The 21,457-nt window shown below is 34.4% G+C and overlaps 1 protein-coding gene across 4 annotated transcripts; it reads right to left on the bottom strand.

The window, feature by feature from the left end:
* Positions 1-15,166: 15,166 nt before the first annotated feature.
* Positions 15,167-20,805, bottom strand: LOC149528020 (uncharacterized). 4 transcript variants are annotated; one of them, XM_089811410.1, is made up of 3 exons: positions 20,686-20,805; positions 17,558-17,830; positions 15,167-16,698 (listed from the first exon to the last, which is right to left on the bottom strand). In XM_089811410.1, the coding sequence occupies exon 3, from the start codon at positions 16,683-16,685 to the stop codon at positions 15,408-15,410; it is 1,278 nt and encodes a 425-aa protein (XP_089667536.1). In that variant the 5' UTR covers positions 16,686-16,698; positions 17,558-17,830; positions 20,686-20,805; the 3' UTR covers positions 15,167-15,407. The 4 variants fall into 4 exon arrangements, with proteins under 4 accessions (XP_089667536.1, XP_089667535.1, XP_089667538.1 ...); XM_089811409.1 differs by having other exon boundaries at positions 15,167-16,751; XM_089811412.1 differs by lacking the exon at positions 17,558-17,830.
* Between the last annotated feature and the right edge of the window lie 652 nt (positions 20,806-21,457).

Below are 21,457 nucleotides of genomic sequence, written 5' to 3' on the forward strand. Positions count from 1 at the left end.
TCATTCGGACTCTTTTCTAGGCTCGCCAGATATCATTGGAAAGTTGGTTCTATGAGTTATTCAATTACAGAGATCTTTTATCCAGATTCTACTCTAGGTTCTTTCTCCTCCGAGTTTTGCACTTTCACACTCTAGCGGATTACTTGGATTCTATAGGTCCTGGAATCTCTTCTTTTGTTCTTTTGGCTCACTCCTCTTTCTGAATTCTGAGCATTGTATGCTTCTATTCTGTTGCATTCTTTTTTCTGTAAATGCACTGAGATAAAGTGCTTGCTTTTGCATATCTGGGATCTTGTACACCTTGTGTTTGTTTGTACTCGCACTCAATTATAAAGTGCCATGGGGGGTCATGATGTTTTTCCATTTTGTGCTCATCCACCTTTGTCAAGTAAATTTTTCTTCCACGACATTAGCCCATGTAGTGTGTCGGTGACACCGCCCTTTATCCTGTGCTTGTACTTCTATTGCACTATTGGTGTTCCTGATTCTTCTTCTTGTAGATGTTTTTGGCATTGCATTTCAGTGTTCCTGTCACCCCTCTCCCTGTTCAACATTATGGGGGGGTTCACTTGTTGTTCTATGCTTCTTTGTTTGATGGTTCATGCCTTCTATTTCCATGGAGGTTCTACAGATCAGCATTTTGACAGAGTTTGCAGCTTCATGTTTCAGAGATGCTTTATGCTCTTTTTTGTTCCTCTCTTTAGGACATTTCCTAGATTGGAGGCTTAGTTTCCTTCATCTAGTTCTTTTTCTTGTATTGGGTACCTGATCAGGCCTTGTTGCCGGGACCCATTTCTACATCCACCTAAGCTTCGCTTATGGGGGGGTGTTAGTGTAGTTTTTTATTTTTCTTATTTTGCTAGGTTTTTCCTACACTTTTAATAATCTCACTTAGGTTAATAAAGCATGTCTTATTAGGTGAATGGTTGTGAGGTGTCACCTTCCTACATGTGAGCATCAATTAGCTATCTTGGGAAGATACTTTGCTATCTTTAGTCCGATAGATGGTTGCTCCTCATTGGTTGGTGTTGCCACCTCCTCCCTCTTCCTAGCCTATATAAGCATGCTACCTGGCTTGTATTTATATCTCTTATTTTTGCATCCTCTTAATGCTATTTTGCTTCCAGCATTTGCATTACTCTCTTGGAGACTAACTCTATGATGCTATTTTGATTGTATCATTTACATTCATAGTTTAGATATTTACTCTTTGCACTAGTTTTCTGGGTTATTAATCTTTTCATATTCTAACAAAATCGATCTAAAATTCATCTCAAGTTGTCAATATTTCTTTTAATCAACAATCGGGAATTGGATGACGGACATAAGTATAAGAAAGTATCTTGGACTACACGTATCTTGATTTTGGGTAGTGGAATGTTCTCACAAACACGTGTCACAATTTTGAATGTTTCTTGACAACAACGATAGTATTCCCAAAAGTTACCCAAAATTCATCTCAGGGTCAACGATCTTTCTTTTGATCAACAGCCGAGACTCAAACATAACTATAACTTATAACAAAGAATCTTTGAGTACACGTGTTCTGATTTTGAGTAGAAATAGAATTTAACTTAAATCTTTTAAAATTTGGTGCGAAATAGAGCTGCAGTCGTTGATCTATTGTTCATTGAATGGTCCAGATCAGTTCCTGAATTGCTAAACCTTTCACATAACTAATATTAATTATTTAAATTAGAATTTATATTATCTTTCCATAATGAAAATTAAAACTAAAATCACAAAGTGCAATAACCAGTTGCACACATTGTAACTAAATGATTTAGTTAAAACATACAATTTATTTGAATTTCTTAACAATTTCCAAAATCCCTGATTTGTATTAGAATAAAATGTAAAATTAATGAAATGTCGAATTTTTAAAAATATAATATTATTATTTGTAAATTGTAATCAATTATCATTCATCGATCAATAATTGGCAATTGCTTGATAATGATAAATTGATTTAATAATCGTAGTAATTTTACTTAATTAAAATTAATTTAGATTATAATCAATATTTTCTAAATTACTCCATCTTGATAATGATAAGTGATAACTTAATTTAAATTTAAATAACTGTGGCATTTTTCATTTAATTCAAATATGATAAAAAGTTAAAAATATTATGATGATCATGATATTTCAATAAATTCACATTTGATTTGAAAATAGGAAGTAATAAATAAATTAATTAATATTCAATATTTTATATGACCATTTATATATAAATATTCATTTGAACTTCTTATTTTCAAATCAAATTTTTATATTATTTATTGGTCTCCCATTGGACATTAATAAATTTGTCTTATCTTATCTATCTTATCTTATACAATTTAAATTTGTCTTATCTTATCTATCTTATCTTATACAATTTAAATTGCATGATCATTGATCAAGATTAAGGAATCAAGAATCATGATGTTACATGTATCTTAAGTTAAACTTTAACAAACTATTCTTTATTTATTTTATATTTTTAAATTAATTAATAATAGTTAAAACTATTATAACTAATAACTATTAACTTGCAGGTATTAAAATATAAAGGACATACATATACATATTAGTATATTAATATTATAAATTTTCATTGGATAATTTTCAATTGAATAATTTTTTACTATAAATCATTAATCAAATATGAAACCATTAAGGGATTGTTGAAACCTTTTTTTTGTTTCTAACTTTATAATAGTTAATTTTTTATAACAGGGTCATAGACTGACATTTGAACAGTGCATTGAGAAGCCAAAAATAGAGTCATAGACTAACAGGAGTAGTGATTTGAGAAGCCAAAAACTATTGTTTTTATTGATTATATTTGAGATTTTACAATGTACATACTACTGATTCATAGCATATATATTCAAAATAGTTGATTAAATCAGCCTAATTTTACTATTTTGTAATTTACATTAAAGGGCAATGCCCAATCCAAAGAAAAACAAATATCTTAAAAATATGTTTTTGTCCAAAAGGCAAGGGTCAAGGAAATAGGAAACGGGGAACCATGGAACTAGGGAATAGGGAGCATTAGCAGGCTGAGGGCTTGAAGCCTTCAATCAAAAAGATCTTCAAGCCCCTCCACGAGGAATCTCCTAGAGATGATAATGTCACTGAACTCGTGCAGCCATGTGAAATCGGTGTCATTAATGTCGTCCAACAACAACCACTTCCACAAAAAATCCCTCTTGAGTCACGCCCACTTTTGATGTCAAGTCAATTCACATTCATTCATGTTGAGCAGGAAGGAATGCTTCTATACAATTGCTCCCTATGCCTTGCTCCCAACACTTGTCTACTATGTCTGCAAAAGGAATGCCAATGCCCGATCCTGGTAACTTCTCTATCAATACAAGAATTTTGGTTTTTTCTTCTAAAAATGTTTCTTAGAAACATCAAAATGTCTACATGATTGTCTCCAAGGTCGAGAAGAGACATGAGGAAGTGGGAGGTAATATCTGTGGACATGTGATACCTCTTCACATTTCTTAAGAATTCATGGCCTAGGACCATGAACAAAGCAAAGAAGATAAAAGGACCTGTGGCATCTTCCTTGCAAACCATGGCTAGGACATCCTTAGGTATCATGCCTAAAAAGGGCTTTTGCAAACCCATTATGGTACATTTCAACCGAATTGGTGTATCCATGACAATTACATTTTACAACTCTAAGATTCTAAGAAACTTTGCAAACTGAATTGAGATTCGAGAATTTGAGAAATGATAATGAAAGGGGAATTGAAGAGACTCTTTAATGGTAGTTGCATTAAATTGTTCGGCATTCGTGATCTTTCATATCTTTTTTTCCGTATTCCTAGTAATTTGCAAGTGTGGGAAATGTACTCGCATTAATGTCGAACAATCGGAGTGCTTGCCAAGGTGGTTGTAAATGGAATGTAATAATTGTAACTATCACTACCACATTTATGATTTTAATATTGATGTGATGTTCACTACATTCCAGTTAATGATTTCCATGCAAAACATGCCATGTGTCTCCATTCCAAAGATTTTCATGTTGCTCCAAGTCTTTTCAAGTAACTGGCCCCGAAATGCATTTTTTATCGTTGATCTCTAATTAATCAACAATTGATAAAATTAATGTATTAACAATATGAAAGTGACAATAGCCAAGTTGGTAATTACTAATGGTGATCACTAACACTAATGTTATTAATATTAGACAATACACTAGTTAGTAGTCAGTATAGTTGGTCACTAGCCAATGGTGACACAGACGTTATTAATAATAGAAAGTACACTAGTCAGTGCAGTTGGTTACTAATGGTCACTAGCCAATACACTTGCAAATTGGCTTTTAGATTTATTTTTTAAATCAGATTACCACTAAAGATTAGCCAAAACTATTATTATTCATTTTCCTACAAAACACATCATTCGCCTCTAACATTACAATCTCATATTTGCCAAGGAAAAAAATAGCCATCATTTATTTATCTATTAGCAAGAAAGAAATTTAATTTGCCACATTTAAAATTATTTTTGTTAGGGCAAGAAAAAAATCACGAACATATAATATTTTATTTCCCTACATGGAACAAAAAAATTGCCCTCGACATTAAAATTTTCCCACCCACAAAATGTTGGATTCACCAGCATTTTAGGCATTTTTTAGGAGGGGTTTCTTAAAGTTATCCCTGAGGATCGGGAAAGAGGCAAAAGGAATTAATGCCTAGCTTTCCTAGTAAGAAGATATCAGGTCAAGTAGAGCCTCAAAAGACAATAAAGAAACAACTTGAAGTTGCACCCTTACGGAGAATGGCACAGAAGCCTAAAAATTCATAAGGTAAACAACGCAATCATAAATGAAGGCAATTTTGTTCAATTGAATAAATATTATCATTTATATACAAGGATTGATAGATTAGAGTTAGAAAATATTGTTATTAGACATATAATATTGTCTAATAATAAATTTAAGGATGTAAAGGATGAAATCCCAAAAGACCTATATGAGAGGCTAACTAATAGAAGGAAAAGAGTTCCAAGAAAAGAGTTCTAGGAAAACCAAATCAAAAAACTATGTTAAGTGGATAATGATGAGCATATGGCTAGTTTAATGAAGAGTCTAGAACCATATCTAAGAAACAAGAAAAGGGACATATTGATAATAGGAGGAAAGTATTAGGAAGTTAATGAGGAGACTAGAACGACTATTGTGCAGATGATGGCAAACCTAAATAAAGCAGCAGCAGCACTGCATATCTCAATTGAAACTTATACAATGTAGATTGATGGCACAAAAGTCATAGTTGATACAGCTGAGAATCCTTTTAAGGATTATGATACAAGCATTGTTGGCAATATCTCTAGCTACACTAGTTCAGAAGAAGAGGTAGATGAAGAAGGAAGAGGAGGAAAGAAAAGTTGAAAAAGAAAGAAAGAGGAAAGAATGTGAAGAAAAGAAAAATGAGGAGAAGAAAAAGAAAGAAGAGGAAGAGAAGAAGGAAGAGGAAGAAGAGAAGAAAGAAGAAGAAGAAGAAGAAGAGAGAAAGGAGGAAGAAGAGAAGAAGAAGGAGTCAGAAGAATAGAAAAGAAGAGAAGAAGAGAGGAAAAGAAAAGAGGAGGAAGAAAAGAATAAGGAGGAAGAGGACAAGAAGGCAAGTGCACTAAGCACATCTCTTACCCTTGTAGCTTTAACATGCTCAAATGATGATGATTAGATAGAGTTGATATCGTCTTTAAATAAGATAACCAACAAGAACATACAGGTGAAAAGTTTGCAGAAAACTCTTATGGATGTAACTGAAAAACTCATGGTGAGAATGTCATATTTAGATCCAGAGGACAGAGCTAAGGCAATGATTCAAGCATTTGATGCTGAATTCACTAACCTATTGGGTGTGGCAACAATTCAATCCCAAGTAAAACATGATGCTCAAATGTTTGACACATTGTATCAAAACATTAGGAATGATCTAGGAGCTCTTGATGCTTGTGTCAAGGAGCTAAGGAGATGTGAGCTAGAAGGAAAGACATTGTATGTCAAATGTGTCATGTCTTTTAATTTCACAAAGGATGGTGATGATGAGCTGAGAAGGAAGCATAATGAAGTCAAGGCATTAGCAGATCATCTTCAACAGCCATACATTAGAATTGAAGACATTGAAGGGAAAATAAGCAGGACTTATGATGAGAAAAGTGTTGGACTAACCACCAACGTTCCCCTTCAAGATTCGTGACATGGCTTAACCACCTCCTATGTTCTATTAGTTTAGTGGTTGTATTGAGCATTAACAGGTCAATCTTTTGGTGCAACGAAAACTCTAGCTTGTAACAAGTGGTATCACGGGTTTGAATCTCCTCGAGTAACGCTGAGGGGGGAATTGTTGGACTAACCACCAATGTTCCCCTTCGAGATTCATGATATGGCTTAACTGCCTCCTGTGTTCTATACGTCTAGTGGTTGTATCGGGTGTTAATAGGTTGATCTTTTGGTGCAAGGGCAACTCTAGCTTGTAACAAGAAGTATCATAGAGTTAAGTAGGGAAAGCATTGCAAACGGATTCTCACTTCTGAGACAACATCTATCATTGAAGATAAGTACACTTAAGCAGCAAGTGGAGGATTGTCTGAAAGCAAAGACATCCTTAGATAAATTTGTTTAGTCAAACTTGAATGCAATGGAAATTGCATCCTATGGGTTATGTGCTCTCCTCAGCATATCAGAGAGAGTTAAGGACACATGGGAGAAAAACTTGAAGAGTTTGAAGACTGCATTTTACACTTATCCACATGAATGCAGAGGTAAAGTTCTACAATTTTGACATGTATATAATTTTTGACACATTTGTCATTGATGTCAAATGGGGAGAAATATAAGGAAAATTGTATAAAGTATAATGTAAGGGGGAGCAACAGTAATTTACTAAGGGGAAGTAGTACTTATACAAAGCATTGTAATAGGAGACATAAGGAGAGATGGTTATAAATATAATGATCAACAGTTTTTGCAAGGCCATAGTTTTTGTGAAGTTTTGATCAACATTTTGAGAGTAAGCTAATTTTTCCATATGTCAACATCAATGCCAAAGGGGGGGATTATTGGAAATATGGCTAAGTAGGATAAGTCGGTAAAATATCAAAGTTGTCATGTATGGCAACATATACCTTGTGTGAAGAATGCACTATGTACAGATGAAGATTCCACAATTAGACTTGAAAAATTGTCCAAGTATTAGATAGTTTTAGATTACGGTAAAAGCAGGTTTTGAAGGGGGCCCGAAACCCTTTTAACAAAAACAAGAAAGATAGGCAATTAAGCCCACCAGGAATAGTCCTAAAACCTACTGAAAAGCAGAATGAAAATCAGGTTTTACAGGGACCTGAAACCACTAGCAAAGTTCAATAAAAGTATCCAGGTTTTACAAGGACCTAAGTATCTAAGTATCCTATAGTTATCCAAAAGAACAGAGACATTTTTATGTGTATGGATGACAGAGTAATTATTTGCATGTGTGCAATTAAGGACAGATAGTACAGTATGTTAGGATGATTTATTTAAGTGCACAAGTTTGTACAGTCAATACGAAATGAGTTGCAAATTAAATATCAGTAAAGGAAGTATATAGTAGAGAACAATGAATTATAGGTTAAGGAATTATTTTTGGTTGGGAAATAATTCCTTCACTAATGAGGGACGACATCCTAGATGTTGACCCTAAGAGAGCAAGAATTAATTTTGTATTTTGTCAAGCGTGTGAAAGCTTGAAGGTCGACTAGACATATTTTGTAAAATGTAAAGGTATAAAGAAAGATTGTATTATGTGAAGTAGTGTGCAAGTTGTATGTAATATGTGAACTATATGATGCGAATTCTTATGTATGATCAAAGGTATGCGAAAAGCAGCAAAAGAAATATCAGATATTGAAGATATCAGCATTGTAAAGAGGTTTTCGTATCTATCTCTTTTTCTATATTATATAATTGCATGTTTGGTCAGTGGGCTCATCTTGCATACATTTTGTAATTCAACATACTAACTCCTAATAGGGTTGAGGTTTTTAACAAGGCCTAGTCCTCTACCAAGGACCGAGACACTAGATGTATGTAATAGAATCCTAACAGGGTCAACATCTTTAACAAAATACTTTTGCTTATTGGATCATTTTGTGGGTACCATCCTTAACGAGGATTTACCTTGGCCAAGATTTCCCTAATTAACAAAATATGGTGTTATGAGTTCTCTTTGTGTATGGTTATGTTTATTGTTCACATTGTTAGTTTACTTTCATATGCAAGTTATAAGGTAATTAACAATATTTAGTTTTGCGCTAAAGTTTATAAAATAGGAGACAAGGGCTCAGAGTATTTCTTGAACCTGATTAAGTCAAAACATAAAAGGGAACTTATTGAAGAAATGCAAGGAAATATGGGCCTTACCAAGGATATAGAGGAGATTAAAATTTTATAAGACAAATATTGATTGGATTAGTTTCAAACTTTTGGAACTCTATAATCAGGTGATCATATATAATAGGTGGTCATCTATAATGTGTTTTTATGTGAATAATGCATTTACTTGTGACTCCCCTTTAGTTATACATTCATTTGAAAGAAAATAGCTTTAAAATTATGTCGAGACATTTAACCAACACATCAACACATGACAGTCTATTCTATAGTAAAATTAGAAATATGCTTGATTAAAACATTTGCATTAATTATTGTCATATTTTAATTTGTTTTAACCCTTTCAAAAGTTGTCTTTTGTTCTCATGTTTTCCTTAGATGCATGTCTACTCTAAACAATTTCATTATTTACCATATGTTCTTCAACTGTCCACATAGTGTTTATTGATGGTCTATAATGCAACAGTAAATTGTGAGTTGGGAGATCTTAGATTAAAATACTAGAACTCAATAAACTTAATAAATAATAATAAGTAACCACAGCTCTTAATAATAAATAATCTTGGCTTCATTTTAAATAATTTATTTATTCATTAAAATCAGAAATCATAATGTACCTATTATATTTGTCGTCATGCACTTTAAAATTTTAAAATTTAAAAAATTAAAAATTAAAAACCCCATATAAACTCCCTATTAGCCCACTTTCCGTTATCCTTTCAATTCAATATCATTCACTTTTTAATTAGTTGATGAATTCTGGATGTTGTGTTACCATTTTTTTATCAAATAATATAATTCTCTGTTTTTTTAAAGAATTCGTCGAATCCAGACGCTTGAATAACTTTTTTTTGGACTGTAAATGCATTTAATAATTTTCATATTCCAAAAAGGACTATCGTACACCAAAATAACAAGTAGGCATGCCTTGAATTTCTCTCTTCAAAGCCAAAAGGGTACTACTGCTTGTGGATGAATGTTACAGATAATCACTTCACTGTTTAGGAACAGGGCCTTGACATGTCCTCCAGCTCCTATTGCAACGGGCTCACAACTTCAATTTTATTATGTGGCTGATAACAATCTCACCTTTCCAAATTGTCTCTTCTTTATGATAATGAGCCGTTGAGTGAGAGTATTGAATTAACAGTGGATCATGGAAGGAGAAAAGGTTCTCTTATGAGAGTTGTGAAAGAGAAATCAATTATTTAGGGTTTGGGACCCTTGTCTCCTCCAACTGCTTGCTCCAAAAAACAATTAGGCTCATTTGCTTTGATGACTTCTCCGTAACGGACTCCAATCTTTCCAATACTCGCCTATTTAAAAAAATAACAAATAGACAAAAAACTATAGTTGGCCTTGTATCTCTACTTGCATCCTTCCATTTACCCACTTATTAAAACTACTGCCTCCACAAACTTTTCCCACTTATTAAAACTCATAATAAAACAAAATCTCATCACAGTAAGTTGCACGTCTCCCTTTAGCAGCAGCTATGCATGCAAAACAACAGAAGATCAATGGCAGTGCACAACCAACATTGTATACTTGCTATTCTTCTAACTACAACGATCCACGGCATATCTTGTGCCTCCAGAATATCCTTCCTGGTGCTCTAATACTAATTGCAGATATCAAATAATATCAAACTCTCTAAAGATATCTGGAATCATCAATACATAAAAAGGCAAATAAAGATTTGATGGGCACGTAGAAAAATTTGAAACATTGAAACCAAGTATACATTTATAATTTTATATAACAGTGTTCACAACTGAATTTAAATAATCTACCTACCTACCTTCCTTCTAGCACACATTAACAACACTTATTAGGTCCTGCCTTATTTATGTATTCATTCAATGCTATTAGTTTGGTTTTTTAAATCAATGAATTTTGATTTTTATTTCTAACCTTAAGTTGTATTAAAATTTTAGCAATTAGATTATATTTAAAATATATTACAATCCAGTTTTTTTAACCATTGGTTGTCAAGAATTTTGACAAGGAAGAAAATATTTTTCTTTCAATCGAAACTAAGCTGAAATTAGAAAGGGAGGCTGAAATTAGAAAGGGGTGCCAGAAATCTGTCAGATATATTTGTGTAATAAATGATCATTAATGTCTGGTTGCTGCTACTTCATCTGCTGCTTCCTGGATACCTAGACCACTTAAATTTTTTCACGTGTGTTGAGTACGTGGAAGTGATTACAGCCTGATTAATGTTTGCCCAAAATGACAAACGATCCATTAATGGCTCTAGTGTGTGGCGTGTTATATATTAAATTTGGGACAGCAGGATTTTCTTTTCCGGTTGGCATTGATATTTTGAGCAGATAGCGAAGAACAGTTTCCCATCTACTTGTATGCTGTTTCTGCTTCATTCGCTGGGAGTTTTGGTGCACTCGCAGGCTGCCTTCTGTGCGAGCGACTACAGAAACAGGTAAAATTTGTGAATCGTTCTATGGGGCGCCTTTTGCTAAGCAGTGTTTTCTGGTTACACACTTTTAACGCTTGAACATGACACATGAGGATTTTGAATCCATGAAAGCTTCATGTTTTACGGGGCACTGAATCTTACCCATGGTGTTTCAGATTTGCTCCGCATGGTTGGGAATGTCCTGGGCTTATCTTGATAAGGTCCACTGCCTGTCTATCTGGTATGCTCTATTTGTGTTGAATATAAAGTTATGTTTCTGTTATTATTTTAGTATCCCTTGACGTTTATTAAACTGTCTGTCTATCTACTGGTTCAATTCCATTTGAGGGGTAACATTTGCAAATACAACGACCAGTATTTTATTTTAATTTTGTTGCAATCTTGCTGGAACACAAGTAGAAAACACGTTTTTTATATGTCTGCATGCTGCACCTATAATGCAGTATTGGGTAAGTTTGGAGCACATCTTTAAGATTTGGGGACATAGGCGAGGTTTGATGCACTCCATAGTTATTAAAATACCTTCACCACATGCCCACAACGATTGCTCCAGTTTGTTCTTTGTTCCACGCAATTCGGGGATTTGGTGCTGGGTCACTTAGTAGTACGCCCCTTCACAATTACACCATTTTCCCTTTTCTAAATTGTGGCCTGTACATGAATTCACCAAAAAATTAATGCCATAATGGCATACCGAAACCTCGTATCTGTACTCAACCCCATACCAAACATTCAACTGAGCAATTTTCAATATTTTTATTAACGAAGGTTAAAATATAAAGAGAGAATAGTTAAGCTGCAGCAGATGTGGCCATAGCAGGGCCAATGTTGGCTCTGTAAGGCTGATGCCAACGGCCAAGTCCTTTCTCCTAAATGGAAGTTTGGCCTATTTATTTTGTTTACAGTTTCATATTTGTATAAACTTTTATTAGAAGCTTAAATAGTTTTCATTTATTTATAAAAAATTGTAAATTTGTAAACTTCTACAATTTATCTTTTAGGATTTTATTCTTTGTTAAATTCTATAATTTTATTAATCTGTTATTAATAGATACATCTGGATTATATTTTTATTTTAAAAATCTTATTTTGACCGAGAGATTTATAAATTTATTTATATGATAATGAAGAGAAAAATTTATATTATTTCTCAAATTTTAATTGATTGATGAACTTGCTAATTTTTTACTGCTCAGCTGGTGTTCTTTTCCAGCTGGGACAGCAGCAATTACTTTTGGGCACAGAAACATGGAGATGTCCATCCAACCATCAGAAACGTAAATTTGACTGAGGGACTTGCATATTTTTAAATTTTCCTTAGTAAAATTTAGGTTTCCGATGGCTGGATAGATGCTAGCCACAAGCAAGCATTATATGTTTAGCAAATTATAATTGCTGTAGATGGACACTTTTATTTAGTAATAACTTTCCGAGATTTTGGATATGATATTTAGTGTTAACTCTGGATTCCGGGACTGCCTAGACAGTAATTTTAATTTTAATTGAGTATTTCTTTACAGTAAGTACACCAGTGAAATGCTCCATGCTTGTTAGCGTTGTAAATGTATGTAGAGATTACATGGTTGTTTCAATTGCCTGCTGATCCTAAACGTTGAATTTTATAAGAATCTATTTTGGAGAATGCAGCACAATCTGTGCTGCAGTTCTCCAATTAATTTTACAGGGAAAAAAGATACTCTCAAACCTCTGCTTATCTGACTTTCACCCTCTACAATTAGAAGAAATTAATTACTGTTATACTTGTCTTCAAAAAGTGGCTTTGGTAGCTTTGGTAGTTCAGGGCATGAATTCCTCTCGGCTGCCTGTATCCTGTCTGTGCATCAATTCAAATGGCAGTTAGAGTCCCTCTTCAAAACATATGGGATCGGCTCTATGATGAAGTCAACTCTAACATTTGTATGCACCATCTTATAATAAGATATCAAAGTCAGTCATGTTGAAGACATTTAGAAAATACAGATTTTTTTTCTAGTTTTCAATCTTCACGACCCTCATGTTTTTTAGGATTTGCCTTTAATGTTAATGGAACAAGTCACTCGGGACCTTTCTAAGACTCCGGACATTCTTTTGGTGCTTACCGTTGCAAAGGCATTGCAGGCATTGGGATACGTTTTGGAAGTATGTTATGCAATGTTCTAATTTTTCTTTCTTCATCATCTAGCGGGGAATTACAAGTGCAGCATTATAGGTTAATTTGAACAGTATAAAATCAGATTTTATAATTTATATTGGATTTGATTTGTTTTCTATTTTTATCATTCTATGTTTAGATTAATTTGATCTGATTTTAAAATAAGAGTCATTTTTTAATTTTAAATCACCATCTACATCACTTATTTTTCCGAAATTAATTTTGTAATAAGTATATTTGTTAGTAACTTTATTGCTAAGTTTTATTAGTTCTTAATTCTTTTAACTATACATAAAGTTATAACATATTGAGAAATTTAATCATTTATATAAGGTATTTTTAATGCATTATATCAACTTATATTGTATAATATTCAAGTCATTTTGAAAATACATGAGAGTGCTCATACAAATAAATAACTTAAAAATCTATTTTTTATCTTCTTAAATGCCAGGTGTCCATTAGGGGGGACTTGAACTTATTGACACCATTAATGGTACCATGTTTCAACCATCTCATTGCTAACCAAAAATGTACGCCACTGACAATTCCACTTCTACTATCATTTTCCAGCCACAAACACCCATGTACAATCCACAATTGCACTAATTTATGTTGCATCCACCATATTTCTACACCTTTAGCACTCGTGTTGTTGAAGAAATCCATGATTCAGTATTGTACCTAACTGTTGAGCTTTCCATTGTAAATTACATCAAGATGTGTTAAATTGATAGTATTACAACCTAACAATTCAGCTCCAACTCATTCTTAATATTTGATTATTAAATGAAATTGGATGGAAGAGCCATATCATGTTAGAATCTACTGGGAACAGAGGATTATTTGATTATTATAGCTCTAGCAACTTTTGGGATGGTAGGTTGTGAAATGCATTAAGTGAATCAAAGGCAACATTAATTGGATTGTTCTTGTAACGACAATTAACGTCCACCATTTTCCATGATATCTATCTCTTCATAAAGTTGTTTTCATTACTGTTCCTCATTAACCAGTTCATTATCTTTAACACTCAATCCATTAGCTTTAGAGCATATGGCAAGAACTATGACGCATCACATCCCTTGTTATCAATTATGCTCTTTCCCATCTAACTAGAAAAACTTGCAAGTCATGCTAACCAATTATCCGCCAATTTGAAAATGGTACAATTTTAGTTGAACTTTTTATAAATTTTCTATTCGTGTTGCTTGTTATTGCAAATTTTCTGGAGAGAATATATGAAACCTTTTTCAATTAAAATGTTTGACTCGACAAGGAGGTATCCTAATAAATTAGAAACTTTTGTATACTTAACTATTAAGAATTGTTAGGTTATAGTATTTTGCACGTCAACATGAAATATCTAGTGTATCTTTCCAGTCCTGATCACTGTTCCAGTTAAGTAATATTTTAATGTTGCATTTAATAACCTGCCAAACCAGGATACACACTGATAACTCCTCATGAGATTAAATTTCATTGCACCAAAGCCCTTACCGTCACTTCTTAATTGTTGGTATACTATTGATTTCTATAAAAGAATATGATCAGTTTGAACAATCTGAAGTCGTTGAAAGGACAATAAAATCCAAGTTCATGGCATTAAAAATGGGAATTACTAATAACCATAATGTTCATCTTGTGGGTATTCTTTCTTTCCCAATGAGAACACCTTAAGCTTTATTTGCCATGAACCCCATAACCTCAAGCTTTTGTGTCTAAGGAAAATCCTGAATATCACAATTTATATAGGCTCATTATTAATTTTCTAGACCTTTCAATATTTAGATCATGAAGGTTTATTGCTGAAAGAATAGGAAATCTGCAGTCTTGGCATCGCTCTTATCTTTTTTTAATGTCTAGTGTAAACATTCCAATATATATATATGATGTGAAATGGAGAAATGCATTGCAAGCCTTCTCAGATGACTGAAAGCAAGCATTTCCCATGAATTGCCTTCATGTGAGTTAGATTTTGTATTAACGAGGAGTTAACAATAACTCCTCGCCATCATCATCTAATATAGAAATGTCAGCCTACAACTCAAAAGCAGTGCAAGATGAAAACCCCAAATCTGTTATTGGATAATTCTTATAAGAAAAAAGAAAAGGATGAAACTCGAATGATTGAAGACAAGCTAATTGAATACCATGAACTATATACATTATATATAAGAGAGATAAATAGATCCAAAATCAGTATTTTAAAGCACGGATTAATCTCAGAATTACATACAGACATAAACGTTGTTAAAACAAAATCAACTGTAATGGCCAGGATTTTGCTGGAAACATCTCAAATGTAAACACTGAAATAATGAAGCATTATAAACAATTGATAACGGGAAATGCAAGAAGCAATGCTGCAGATTTGAAAATCGTATACATGATTTGCAATTATACTCAAATGCATAGCATAAGGAAACTTATGGAAATTCATCATCAGCCCAGGCTCTATTCAAACGTCTTCTCCTCCTTTGACCAGCAGCACTGTTGATTGATATAGTATCAGCTGCTTCGTTACCAGAATCTATATTGTTCTCACCAGACACATTTGGCTGGCCACCATGCAGCCTACTTGAAGAGGTGTGATGCCTACTTGAAACTCTCAATCGTGCTGGCATGCCACCAGCAACTTCACGAGAACCAAGGGGACTAAACATACGAAATAAGAAATACGCAGTGAATAATGGCCCTTGTGTAGCCATTGAATCACTTTCGATGCTTTGATCAAGGGGCATACCCTCTTCACCCTCAATAACATAGTCACCATGAACAATTGCATTTGGTATTGCTGTACGTATGGTACTAAGCACATCACCCACATCACGCTGATGCTCTAAGCGCCGCCAGGCACGCTGGCGAGTAGGATCAATGTCAGCTGGCCTTATCCTCGGATGTTCACTTCTTGCATGCTTGCGCAATTCTTCATATGTGCCAATAAAAGAGCATGATTCATGGGCACAGCTCCTGGTTGTCAAATTAAGATAGCTCCTAGCCTGTTCTGCAGCTTTCCACTCCCGCACTGAACCCCGACAGAGTGGACATTTTAACTCCAATTCTCCATTTGCAGGTGCTTCAAATTCATTTCTTTGAAATAATGCAAATTCAAAACTATTTTCTGTTCCCAATGCTGCAGATGTATTCACAAATGGCAAATCATCTCTTTCCCAATTTTCTACTTCTTGAAATCCATCTGATTGTGATCTCCACGAACTTAGTTGATGTCTTCTACGTCTGCCTGGCCCACCTAATTCTGTTTCTTCATTCAAATCTTGAGTTGATCTCATTTCCATTGCTTCAACTCGTGGACTTATATGTATGCCTGGACCATCAGACCTGGTATATTCATCCATTGCTTCAGCTCCTGGAATATCACCATATGCTTCACCACTTTGGGATGATATGGTTCTCCAATTCTCCTTTCGTTTTCTATACTGATCAAGGCAATTTGAATGTCGATAACTGGTGTCACACATGTAAGGTCGACAACCCTTGTCATGAGAAGTACATAAAAGGAGAACTGCATTATGTGGTTGTTCCATACAAATGGGGCATCTGGCATCATCCCACTCTTTCTTCTCAGCATCTATCTCACCATCTTTTGATGTGCTTCCTTTACTATTTGGGTTTCTCTGAGTTCTATCATAGGGATGAGACCTCCTAGCCTTGCGCAAAACCAAGCTATTGCTATCCTTTGGCATTTTTATCTATTAGCTGAACACGTGCAAAAATAAAATCAAGCAAATTGATGTGTGTGGGAACAATCCCTGCATGGGGGCATTGCAATTTAAAAAGAGCCAAGTTTAATTAAAAATGTATCCTTCAATTATGAAAAGTACCGACAATGATAATTAGTAACTTAGAAATAGTAACATTATATACATTAATTGTTATTGCATAGTGTACAAAGGTCCAATGAAACAAACTCAAATATTCTACAGGGCAGGGACTGGTGGACAATTATCATGTAAAGATTTGGACTTGATCATGAACAGAATTTGGCTGAGTAAAGGATAAAAAGACCCATATCTATGATACAGAAACAACTCAATGATTGATGAAACTATTTTTAAATGCAATTAAATGGTGGTTGCCACGACAGAATTGGGTACAGAAAAAAATACCCACAGACTTGTGATGAACAAAGCACAACACCCGACAGGCAAACAAGAAATACTAGGATTCCGAGCGTTGTGCACAAAGTAATGTTTGCCATGTGAGTCAAACCCAACACTTTCTATAAGAAAGTTACTCACGATCATTTTGCCCAAATACAGGGAGATTTTGCAAGCAATCAAACTTAAAGTGGTTTGATAATTTGAAACTGAGAAAAAGAAACCATAAATGTTTCTGCATTGATGACAGCGTGGGGAAAATGAAAAAGAAACCATGAATGTTTCAGTGGCAGAAAATCTTCATGAGGCATACAAAAACAATAAGGCAAAAAGAATGGAAAAAATGAGGAAAAGAGAAAATTTCAACTTAATTTTTAATACAACTCATCATAGTCATGCAATAAACATGCTAGTAACTCAAGGAAACCAAAATTTTTAAACATAAGTGGATGGCTTACCAAAAAATATCAGTTAAACTTAATCTTTTGGTTTGATCTGTTGAAGATGATCACAAACTCGATCTCAGCTTTTACAGGAAAATGGTCATACAGCCTGAATAAATTTTCTTCAATAAAAGTCTTAACGAGCAAGATCCTCGAGAGTGGCAAGGTGCAAGGACTGAAAATATATAATTCCAATACAAATATATCTGTAATTCCCATCCACCAACACATACAAGTTTGAGGTTCTACTTTATGCTCCACAGCAAATATATTTGAATGTCTAAATGTCTGCACTTCATCCCGCCAAAGGTTGAGGATCAAGCACATGTTATCAAGCAAACAATGCAAACAGTGATGAGAAGCACTTCCAGAAATTAAATAGAAAACAGAGAAACAAAACCACGTCCATGTTTCAATGCTTCGATCATCTACTATTGATATTGTCACAGTCAATCAATTGAGGTGGAAAAGGTGATCAATAAAAATCTGAAAAAAATACCCAAGCAGCAACAATTGCCTCGGTAAGGATTGCAATGAGATTTAAGGTTTCCTTCATAATACAACCAAAACAGAATGCATACAAACTCAGGCCCTCACCCCATATAAGAAAGCTTGCCAGAATGAACAGATGTTTCACACTAGCAATACATATCAAAAGGACGTCACAACATTGGTAAGTCACAGCAAAAATGTCCAACTGTTTGTTAGGTATGTAGATGAACATCTCAATCCCAAGACTGTATATTTAACAAGGTATTTTGACCACATCAGCAGGTATGGGCAAAACTATTGCTAGGAATCCGCATCCCAGCCATCACAAACCCCTTCTAATATATTCAACAAGATATTTTGACCGCAATAGCAAGTATGGGCAAATTTATTGATAGAAACCTGCATCCCAGCCATGAAGAAACCCTTATTGCACAAGATTTTAGAAAATAATATTAACAATATTGTCTGATATATTGTAATAAACCTCAACCATGTGTCAGCTACTGGATAACCTTAAATCTTTGTCTGCACACTTTAAAGTTGTTTAAGACTCAAATCAAAGTACTTCAACATTCAGAAGCCTTGGGAATTTTCAACAAAGTCCTTGAAGATAGATGTTTGTTGGCTTTCAGAAATAAAAAACTAGTCAACAAGGCAACAATTCAACAGTAGGCTTGAAAGCTGTTCCATTCTGAACATGGAGATTATGCTTGCTGCTACAGTCTGTCCCATCCCAATGACATGCTGTCCAACAGAGAAAGATGACCATGTGTGTCCTATAGCATTTCCCCCAAAAGAAACATCTAATCAAATCAAATGTATACCAATTACAGATCTGTATCCATATTCAACGAAAATGTGCTGACTTGTTAAAAAGGGACGAGGACTGCTGCAATTCTGCAGTCTACTACAGGGTTAGGCTGAAGGGTTAAAACAGAATTCCATGGGAATGCATACCCATGGGACCAAGTAACATCCCTAGTGTCCTAAGCATCCCCTTTTCTCATGCCTGCTCTGTTTGATGCATTAAACTAAGAGATATGTTTTAAAGTAAAATAATGCTAAAGCTCCCTAGAAAGCTAAAAGGGGGGAGGATTGGCATTGCAAATTCAACACATTATATTCACTTTTTAAAATCTCAGTGACTTTTAGTGCTTGAGCTAAATTACTGGTCATTACACCATTCAGGAAAAAAATGATCATCCCAAAAACAAAACACTTGCTATCTTCCACTCAGAAAACTCGGTGAAAGGTGACAATCGATTAAATATATGCATCCAAAATGCTTGAGATTTCAATCCTCGCATATTTTCTCACATCACTTGCTATGGTTACTTTGGTAAATGGAAAATTATGAGTGCAAAAGGTACATGTCTTTCAACATGTGGGTGATTAGATTATATTGCGAGTATGGGGAAGGTTGTGTTACTATCATAAAAACTGAGCCACTGATACATTTCAACTAGCTTGGAAGATGCATCTGTGGGTATAAATTAATTCAAGGCAGCACAACAATTTTTTTTCCTGAAAGGACAATTATACAATTGAATCAACAAAAAACAAGTCCTAATTCCCGAGCTGTCGAATTAGTTATATATCTCCGAATGGAGCATTGATAAATCCTTACCAATTGGAATACAATGAATCAAGTTCTAGTCTCTGACATGAATACTAATAAAACAATTCGAGGGCATCAAAACAAAATAGGTGTCTAAAATTTATCCAAAAACAGCCATGTCAACCTGAGGCGGTTTCCGTGATACACCTCTTAACTAAGGGGTAATATAGGTGAATACTGACTCGGAATCGAAGGATTACAGCTGATACAGATCACTGAGGCGATGTAGACCCCATTAAAAGGGAAGGGGTATTTATTAAATCAACTAAAGAAAAGGTGACATAAAGTTTCCTTCTGGCATGAATTATCAGAAGAAATCCTTTTTGTCGAGATCTGATTAGGGACTATAATTCGGCTTTTGAGATTCTTCCGAAGAAAGAGTTTGGGGGAACCAAATCTTAGATTAAGCAACGCGAATCGAGATGCAGTTGAGAAAATAGAAAACCATTTCTGAAAACATGGTAGAACTCTGTGAGGAAGATTTAGACCATCAACCCAAAACAACAAGCGAATTGAAAAAGTGGGAAATGGGGGGTTTTCCTCCTGTCCTAGACCCCGAAGGAGAGGTCGATAGAGAACGAACACCGACCCCAAAGAAAATAATTCCGCACTTGCTTTTCGATTCAATTCCTGATTCCCAGTTCATAAAAATAATGTAGAACAAATCAGATGGTCTTTAAATGAAGATTTGATGAAGAGAGTGCATTGGACTTAAGATCTGATGAGAGAATACCTTCCGGCTTACACAAGGAGAGATTTTCCAGGTTACAAACCCTACAAACAGAATAATATGGGACAATCCCGAAGAAATGAAGAGAAAGGCACCTTTATCAGTCAATTAACAGACCTCTAAAAGGACCAAAACATTAAAATGAGTTGGGATATCTTCCCCGCCCAGTCGAACGATTTTGGAAACAAACCCACGAGTGAAAAAAGATCCAAGCCACAAAACCCGCAATGACAAACATTCAGCATATCAAAGAGGAAGAAAAACATTAGGAAATGAAAGTCATATGGGCATGCAGAAAAGGACCAGATGTTCCTGGATCAGGGCTGGTATTTGTGTGCAGAAGAGCTCCTATCTTTATCCTAGTGCTGCTTTTCTCCTCTTCCTCTTGTTTCTCCCAGGGTTTCTTTCTTTCTTCTAGTTTCTGATCATTTCCAGTTGAAAACCTAGATAATATACGATCTTCGTGGAGAAAACGGTGGTTAAGGTACCTTCGTTTCGTAATTCAACAAAAGTCCTTGCCAAACTAAGGTTATCCTTCAACAATTACAACTATGACCTATCTTAATTAGACTCAACATACCGGACAATGTAAGGTCTAGATTCATTCCATAAAGCTTTGGAAGGCGTGGAAACACATGATTATCATTATTTATTATTTAGTTTTAACGTAGGGCTTATATTTTGTGGCATGTATATTTGAAATGGCGGAATTTTCATGTATTTCCTATTTATGAAGATTATATTATTTGTATGTCTTTATTAGTATATAAATTATGCATTAGGGCATGTTTTATTGTTAGAATACAAATGAAATAGTCATTGAAAATTAGCATATTCAGTTGTATTCTTCGTTTGGTGTGCGGAATGGGAATGGGGATTAGGAATACACATTCTATTTTAGCCCCAAAATGAGCATAGGTCCATTCTCAAAAATCCCTGTTATTGGAATGGGGAATAGGAATACTTCTCATGCACTTTGTCACGATCCTGGCTGCCAAAGGATTCTTTGTTACTTTCATCAACATAGACTAGATGGAACATTAGATCTTTGAAAACTTCTAACGATTCCACAATC

The sequence above is a fragment of the Cupressus sempervirens genome, chromosome 11, assembly GCF_028749045.1.
Source record: "Cupressus sempervirens isolate cs-2001-9-10 chromosome 11, ASM2874904v1, whole genome shotgun sequence".
In the NCBI taxonomy this organism is placed as follows: domain Eukaryota; kingdom Viridiplantae; phylum Streptophyta; class Pinopsida; order Cupressales; family Cupressaceae; genus Cupressus; species Cupressus sempervirens.

Coding starts and splice junctions, on each gene's coding strand:
- LOC149528020 (XM_089811412.1), bottom strand. CDS start 16,685: ATGCCAAAGGATAGCAATAGCTTGGTTTTGCGCAAGGCTAGGAGGTCT.